Raw genomic sequence first — 8,303 nt, 5'->3', positions numbered from 1 at the left:
CCCGCGAGCGGCCCGCCCCGCCCGCTGGGGACCCCGCTGGGGGCCCCGGGCCCCCACGCAGCCCGCCCCGGAGCCGCGGTCTGCGGTACCGTCTTTCCATTCCCTGGTCGCCGGGTTGATGATGCCGAACAGCTCGTCGCAGGTGACGGCCTTGGGGTCCAGGTCCACCGCGACTGGCTTCCTCTTCAGGTTCTGGTAGGTCTTGTTCAGAGACTTGAGGACCTGGGCAGAGTCGGGGTCACTCAGGACCGGCCCGGGAGGTGTCGACTCGGAACCCAGAACCCCTGCCTGGACCCGTTCTGCTCTAGTGACATACTGGTGAGTCTGTGTCCCCCAAACAAGGAGCCGGGGGACGGCAAACGCACTGAAATTGTTCCTTTCCGCAGACAGCAGAGAGCTGCTGGCCTCGGGCCCAGGCCGGGATCAGGAGAGATTCACTTAGTTTCCCCAGAGTGAAAGCGATGCACGCCCACGGGCAAGACAGTCCGTCACTGGTCCACCCAGAGCGGAGTTCTGAGGACACCCGAGGCTATTTCGCGTGTGTAGATGGGCATGTTCCTTTTTGGTAAGTGGGGTGCAGACAGTTCCTGCCTTCTCGAAAACAGTTTGCTGTGAGCGTCCCCCACGCTGCCAGCCTTTGGAACTCGTCTTTAGTAAGGGGGTGACGACCCATCCTGTGGGCATCTAGCTGAACACCTGGCTGCTTTAGAGCAGCGGTCCCCAGCCTCTGTGGCACCAGGGACTGGTGCTCCTATGGGAGTCACTGCCCGATGATCTGAGGCGGAGCTGAGGCGGTGATGAGCAGCCGCAGACACAGATAAAGCTTCGCTCACCTACCTGCCACTCACCTCCTGCTGTGCGGCCCGGCTCCTAACAGGCCACACACTGGGTACCGGCCCACGGCCCAGGGGTTGGGGACGACTGCGTGTGAGTTTCCCAGAGTTTGCTGAGGTATTAGCGACACGGGCCCCCAGCCCCTGCTCTCGCCATGCCCCAGGCGGGGGCAGCACACTGGAAGGTGGGGCGGGGCTGTCCCCAGGAGGCAGGCGAGCCGGGAGGAGGCCCCATCGGTGGGACCAGGGCCCTGTGGCTGCTTCTCGCCTCCCCCGCCACCGTCCCCCGCATCACAGTTTCCCTTCTCGGCTCGGGACACGTTTCCTGTTGGGGGGCCTCCTGGGATGCAATGGGATGAGGTCCCCCAGGCCTGGGGAGGTGACTGAGGGCGACCTGTCAGCAGCCCTGCAGCGCTGTGGCGGGGGGTAGGCGGGGAGGCGGGCGCGGCGGGCACGTGCCTGGGACTTGCCGCTGCCCGCGTTCCCGATGACGAACACCGAGTGGCGCACGTGCAGCAGTTCCTCCAGCTGCACCACCTTCAGCACGAAGCTGTCCTCCGCCTGCAGCCTGAGCTCCAGGATGCTCTGCTTGATGATCTGGGGGAGGGGCGCACACAGGTTGGGGCGCTGGGCCTGGGCGCAAGGACCAGGCGGTGCTTCTGGGCGGGGGAGCCCGCTGTCCAGCGGGAGATGCTGCCGGGGAGCAATGTCCCTTCTCCAGGGTGGATGTGGTTCCAGCTTCTGCCACGGACGCCGCCAAGACCTCCATGGGTTTGCCCGAAGCCCCTCAGTTCTTCTCGAGACGCCCCAGCATTGAGAGAGGGCTTGCCAGGGCCGGAGAGGCAGCTGGCAGCCTCGGGGGGTTCCTCGTGGCAGAGGGAGCCGGCCGCGTGTGTGTGTGACCGTCACGAACTGGCAGATGGGGCCACCCACCCCGGCACTGTGCCTGCCACCTGGGTACCAGCCTGACATACGGCAGGTGTGCTGGGCCCCTGGGCTGGACCCAGGCCCAGCCGTTCCTACCTTTTCAAAGTTCAGGTCCCGTTTCCGAGGCACATCCAAGGCCGGGAAGAGGTCCCCAATCAGCCCCATGAACACGGGCAGGTCGTCGGTCACGATCTTGGGGATGTTGAAGTCCCTCAGGGCCCTCATGAGCACCTGGTCCTCTGCCCGGCTGGGGTCGCCTCTCTTCAGGGAGCCGGCCACCACCAGCACAGACTTGATGGCCCGCAGGCCCCAGTCATAATGATCCTGCGGGCGGAGGGCGCGCGCCCGGTGTGAGCGTGCCTTCCCACGCTGGCCAGCTGGCTGGCTGGAGCTGCCGGCACCCGAGCAGGGCGGGGACCGAGGCTGGCAGCCTTGCCGGCACGTGTGCAGCCTTCCCCGGGTTGGGGGGAGGCGGCCTGGGCTGCCTGCGTTTCAGCCCCCACACGCCCCGGCCTTGGGGGCCCGGGAGGCCGCCAGCTCCCCGGGTTGGGGGGGAGGCGGCCTGGGCCGCCTGCGTTTCAGCCCCCACACGCCCCGGCCTCGGGGGCCCGGGAGGGCGCCACCACACACCTGCTTGGAGAGCAGCTCTTTGCACAAGGTGTAGAGTGTGATGAACTTCCTGGCCAGAAGGCGGGCGTCCAGGAAGCCCTCGGCCACCAGCATGATCTCGCAGATCAGTTCAAAGTCAGGCACGACCATAGCGCAGGGCCTGGAAGGCCGGCGGGGTCCACCTTGGCTTCTCTCCCTCCTCGCCCACGCCCTACCTGCCTGTCCCTGCCCAGGTGTTCTGCTCGTCTGCGCACCTCACCTGCCCCGAGGACCAGGGCTCTCGATCCTGGGGCCGGAGCTGGGGTCCAAGCTCCCTCTTCCCCCCGCCCCTGCCCCTGCCTCCCATCTCTCTCCGGCCTCCACAAGGTGCCTCCAGGCCCCACATTTGCTCCCCTGGACCCTGCCTCCCACTGCCTTGCACCAGTGGGCAGGCTGTGCCTCCAGCGGGGACCAGAAAGGCAGGACAGGAAGAAGTGTCTGCGCTTCGGGGGGGCCCCGGCCTGCTGGTCCCGTCTACGTGGGGAGCCTTCGCTGCACCAGGTGTCCTGCCCCGGCCCTGCCGGCTCTGCCCCTGCCCAGCGTCCTCGCCCTCCAGGCCACGCACCTGAACAGGGCCTTTAGGTTCTCGGGCAGCTCCGTGCGCCCCGCGTACCCGGGGTTCATGGTGATAAAGATGCCGACGGTCGGAATGAGGCTTATCATCTCCCCCAGGAAGTTGAACGTCTTCTTCTTGGCCCGAATGGCGTCCTGGACACACTTCACCTGGGCAGCCGGTATGGGGATGCGTTAGCGTGGCAGCCGCCAGCTTCGCCGCGTCACAGCGTGTGGCTATGGCGTGCAGCGGATGCACCTGGCCTTTTACGTTTTTTAAATTGAGATACAGTTACGGATTCATGCGTAGCTGTGAGAATGCCAAGGAGACCCCGTGGGCCCCCCACCCCCGGTGACCCCCAGGGGACCACCTCACGCAGCCAGGATGTGTCCGTCACTGCGAGGGCCCCTCCTGCCCCTCCCTCCCGCCCCCAGCCTCTCCGAGACCCATGCAACCCGGGTCTGTAATGCTGTCACGTCATCAGCTCTAAGCGCATCGTAAAACAGGTCGCCTGAGATGGGCTTTCGTCACCGGCCTCGTGCCCTGGAGGTCCCCCCAGGCTACTGCTGCGTCACCGTGTGAAGTGCTACCGCCTAGCCTTGATACGCGCCCTTTTCCCGCTCCGGCAGTGACCCCTGGCAGGACTGATTACGGCCAGCCCCACGTCATACGGTCTTTAAGGAAGTGGGACTCGGCCACATCTGAATTTCAGGGATCATTAGGGCCTGCTGCGGCGGCTGCAAACTTCCAAGCTACCACGGGAGGGCGCCCCACGTTCACGGTTAAAACCTCTCACAGGCCTGCCTTCCAGGCCTCCGGGGAACATCCTGCAGCCAGCTCACACTCCCGCAGGCAGGGCTCCCGGCTGGGGCCTGGACCCCTAGCATTCCCCGCTGCCCCGCCCCATGTGAAGCCTCGCCTGCACGTCGCTGCTGCTCCCATCCAGTCAGCAAACAGCGTCTGAAACAGGCTCTATGCAAGGATTCCGGGGGCCGTTCCCTGCTTGTGGGGGCCAGGCACTCTGCTGGCGCAGTGGGGGTGGGGTCCCCAAGGCCGTGGCCAGCACGGCCTGCAGGTCCGGGGTGAGAGAAGTGGAGGGGCCGGCTGCCTGCTTTCGCCCCGATCTGCCAGCTGATCCGGGTCCTCAAACCCGTCTTACAGCTGGAGAGTTTAGATCACCGCCGAGCGCACGCTCAGGGCATCGGGTCGGTCAGTCTAACCCGGGCTGCATCCCCGGGGTGTGGGTCTGAGCAGCCTGGGCTGGTTGCACCGCGTCCACGCCCCCTGCTCCTCCCATGGCCCGTGTGACCGGAGGGGCTGTCCAGCCCCGGCCACCACCTCGCCTCGCGTGTGGTCCAGAGGCTCCGGCTGCGGGAAGCCTGTGTCTCCTGCCTGTCACTGTCCTTACTGCCAGGGGCTTTTGGAACATCAAAGTTGATTTGGACCTCGGGAGAGCCCAGCGGTTCTCGGGGTGGCAGGGGGCTCCTCCAAACACGCGGGGCGGGGCCCACAGGGCCGGGCTGACACGGGCACAGCGCTGGCCCCACTGCGGCCGGCTCCCTGCGTCCCGGCCTCCCCCGCACGTGTCCTGCGCACCGGGCCTGGGTGTTCCCCAAAAGGCAGGGCACACCTCCCTCTTCTTCCCGTCCCCTCCCAACGCCCTTGTCTGATAACTCCCTGCGCAGCCTTCGGTGCCCAGCGCCGTGGACAGCTACACGAGGCCCTCTGTCCTCATCACCCCTCGTCACCCGCTGTGCCTGATCCTCACACTTTTCCCTTCCCTCAGCCCCCCAGAGCGCGGGGCCCTCGAGGACAGGGCTGGGTCTCGCTCATCTCTGTGCCCCTCAGTCGGGCCGAACGGACTACCGGGGCAGACGGCCCACGCCCGCAAAGCAGTGAGACCCCGCACTGCCCCAGAGCCCCGGGGGCCCGACCTGCACGGCGATCACGGACAAGACTTCCACGGATATCCGGTTGAACTCGTCGAAGCAGCCCCAGGCTCCCGTCTGGGCCAGGCCCTTGTAGATGTTTCCGCAGGACTGGAAGGGGTGGGCGAGAGCGGACGGGACAGATGGGGACAGGAAGAGGCCACGAGCTGGCCGGCCGAGCGCCACCAGGAGCCCCGCCCGCCCCTCCAGCTGCCCTCACGGTCCTGTCACAGCTGGGGACCTGGGGAGGCTGGCCGGCAGGACGGCCCGCTCCCCAGAAGGGGTTAGAACCGCACTGGGCTGGGTGCCAGGAAGAGCCCATCTCCCTGGGGGACTTGCACCCAGACCCCCCTGGGATGGGGGCTTTGCCCAGCTCCCCGAACTGGATGCTCGGATGAGAGCGTTTGTTTAAAATGCAGTCCTTGTGTTTCTCCTAGCACACGAAGACGGGGCTTTCCTGGAAGGTGGGGGTGGGGAGCACCCCCTTGGCAGCTGAGTCACAGGAGGACTCCCCCACATTTGCGTGCAGACCCCTGGGGAATACTTAACTCTTAGGGGAGCAGCCTCAGGTCTCCCTTTACTGAGACCCAGGAGCTGGTGCAGGCCGGGGCCTGAACAGCCAGGAGCGGAGCTGGCCCCTCCCCAACCTCAGCAGGGGTCCCCTGACTGTGGGCTCAGACACCGGACACGAATGGGGAGGGCAGGCCCCCTGTAGGCCAGGCTCCTCACCCTGGCGCCCACCCCCGGCCCTCCCGCCAGAGGCTCTTAGGCTTGGACCCGGAGAGTGTCCCCTCTCCTGGGGACTTGGAGGACTGACAATGTCCTGCACGTCTCCGGCCACCGCTGGGACCCCCTGCTCCCCTCTCAAGGCCGCCTGGACATTTCACCCAGCAGCCCCCCGACACATGGCAGAGGCGCCCGCTCCGTCTGGAGTCCCTAGTGCTGGGAAGTTTGGAAGCCTGGTAGGGTGGGGCCACCTCCATGGGCAGGGCAGGCCTCTGGGGCTGCAGCTGTCCACTCGGGGAGCCTCTCCCAGACATGCCCGCCTGCTCAGGAGGGCCTGGCCTTCCAGGAGGGCCAAGGCCGCCAGCAGGGGCTCAGCCGTTGACCTGTCCGTGGGCTGGACCCTGGGGGCCGCAGGGCCGTGGGGGCTGCAGCCTCCTGGGGCGGGGGCTGTGTTTGCTCCCCCGCTCGGCCGCCGCGGGCCTGGCTGTGTACCTTGTAGTCCATCTGCTCAGAGCAGTTGAAGACGTACACCATGGTGCCCAGGGCCCGGCCCAGGTCCTTGGTCGTCTCTGTCTTGCCGGTCCCCGCGGGGCCAGCGGGGGCTCCGCCCATGATCAAGTGGAGGGACTGGGTCAAGGTTATGTAGCACCTGCAACGGGCGTCCGATTAAGTCCAGCGTCCTTCCAACACCACTCCAACCACACCCGCTGTGCCCGCAGGCAGGGGCGGTCCGGAGGTGACTGAGGAGCGCCAGCGGGGTGACAGAGGGCTCTGGGGAGGCGGGCGCCGCCGACCCATTGCTAACAGTGGTTAACGTCCCCTCACGTCCACCGAGGGTCACTCCGAGCAGCACGGGTCTGGGTGCTTTTCATTGTTGAATAGTTCGTGAGGGTCGTGAGACGTTATCCTCGGCCACACAGCTAGGGGCCGAGTGACGGAATAACACGGTCCCCAGGGCTGGGCGCCTGGCAGGCAGGCGGCAGGACCGACCCTGCACACGGGCCCCCTCTGACCCAAACGCCCAGTTCTGTCAGCCTCAGCAGGACACTTGGGGCGATGATTCTGAGAGTCGCGGGGAAGAGCCCGTGGGGAGCATGTGATGTCCTCTCCTGAGTCATTCGGGGACAGGCCTGGCAAGCCCCGGACAGAGGCGGCCGGCGCGTCCTCACCTGTCGGTGAGCGGGGTGATGACCAGCCGCGGCGTGTTGCCCAGGTACTCGTAGGAATACTGGATCTGGGCGTCGCAGATGTTGGCAAAGCAATGCTTCCTCTCTTCGTCCCAGCGGTGCCGGAGCTGGGACTGCCAGGTAAAGGCCTGCGAGCTCTCCACCTGCACGGGACCGGAGCCTCAGAGGCCGCTTGTCCCCAGGCCCGTCCCTGACCGCCGGGGGGTGCTCCCGGCCCTCCGGTCCTCCTCCAGTGCAGGGGTGAGGGGAGGGTGCTGCCAGGGAGTCCCCCCACCCCCCGGGAAGAGGCACCGTCGGGGGCTGGAGTCCCTGCACCAGGTTCCCGGCACCCCCCGCAAAAGCTCGTGCCTTGGCCATGATCATTTTGGCCACCACGTCTCGTGCGTGTACGTCGATGGTGCAGATGGTCATAACCTTCATCCTGTCGCCGGCGCTGAGGTTCCCGATGAGCAGGGTGATCAGGGCGTTCAGCTGGCCGATCTGCAGGAGCAAAGGCCCTTCGCTGGGACGCCTCGGGGTGCCTGACACTCACGGGGGGGCGTTCCCCGGACCGTGTGGGTCCCTGGGAGCTCATCGCATCCTTGCTCACGATCATCAAACACAGAAGGAAGTTCTCGGCAGCCCCCAGCTGGGGGTCGGGTAAGCCTTGGGACGGCCGCCTCCCACGGTACCGCTGAACCACAAAACGACGCAGCAGCAGAAAACCGAGTGCCACGGGGAGGACGGAGTGTTAAGTAAAAAGGGGATTTTAAAGCCATCAGGCAGCTCGTACATTTTTATATATGAGTCCGTTAGGTGCACACAAAAAAATTAGAATGCTATTCTGTCACGTATACTCAGTGTATGTAATATTTTATGTGACATTCATGATATTATGTAGTCAGTATACATTACACACGTTAAATATTATTGGAATAATAGTCACATGAGAATATGTCGACGGTGTTATATCTGGTAACGGGATAGGCAGCTTCTTCTTCCACTTAAACATAATTTTTAGTTCCTAAATTTCTAACCAGGAATCTTTTTTTTATAAAAAGGCTCGCGGTAGCACTTGATGATTTCCAGATAAGAAGTTAAAGTTCCGTATTTGTGAGGTGGACCCTCCCAATTGGGACTGTGGGGGTTGCCGGGGTCTGAGGCTTCGGGCCGGCGGAAACGGTGGCCCCCGGCGTGACCCGGGCTGTTCCGGGTGGCCCCCGGGCCACACACCTGCTTCTTGTTGTAGTCTTTGATCGCGTTCTCGTAGCCTTCCTCCAGCCGTGCGAACGCCAAGCCCACCTCCGTGGTCCACCAGATCTGCGTGCACGTGAGCGCCACCTGGAAGCAGCCAGGCCGCCCACCCGCCCAGTGAGTGGCCTCTGCGGGGACCCGGGGCCGCCAGCCCCTCCCCGACACGGCCGACCTGGGCTGGGTAGTCGAAGATCCACTGCTCCCTCGGCTTCTCCTCGTAGGTCACCACGGCCTCGGGAATCTCATGCCGGAGCGTGGCACCTCCGGT

At 65.2% G+C, this 8,303-nt stretch overlaps 1 protein-coding gene across 1 annotated transcript in view; it reads right to left on the bottom strand.

The window, feature by feature from the left end:
* The window catches only part of DNAH17 (dynein axonemal heavy chain 17), a 111,643-nt gene that overhangs the window by 52,128 nt on the left and 51,212 nt on the right, over nt 1-8,303 (bottom strand). The window contains 11 exon segments of the mRNA XM_025047110.1: nt 90-222; nt 1,293-1,430; nt 1,857-2,084; nt 2,391-2,529; nt 2,974-3,131; nt 4,896-5,000; nt 6,108-6,264; nt 6,785-6,945; nt 7,151-7,282; nt 8,015-8,122; nt 8,208-8,296. Coding sequence (XP_024902878.1) covers nt 90-222; nt 1,293-1,430; nt 1,857-2,084; nt 2,391-2,529; nt 2,974-3,131; nt 4,896-5,000; nt 6,108-6,264; nt 6,785-6,945; nt 7,151-7,282; nt 8,015-8,122; nt 8,208-8,296 — 1,548 coding nt within the window.

Source organism: Pteropus alecto, unplaced genomic scaffold (genome assembly GCF_000325575.1).
Source record: "Pteropus alecto unplaced genomic scaffold, ASM32557v1 scaffold134, whole genome shotgun sequence".
Classification (NCBI taxonomy): domain Eukaryota; kingdom Metazoa; phylum Chordata; class Mammalia; order Chiroptera; family Pteropodidae; genus Pteropus; species Pteropus alecto.
Note: the sequence above shows the minus strand (reverse complement) of the source record. Positions and strands in the feature narration are given on the sequence as shown.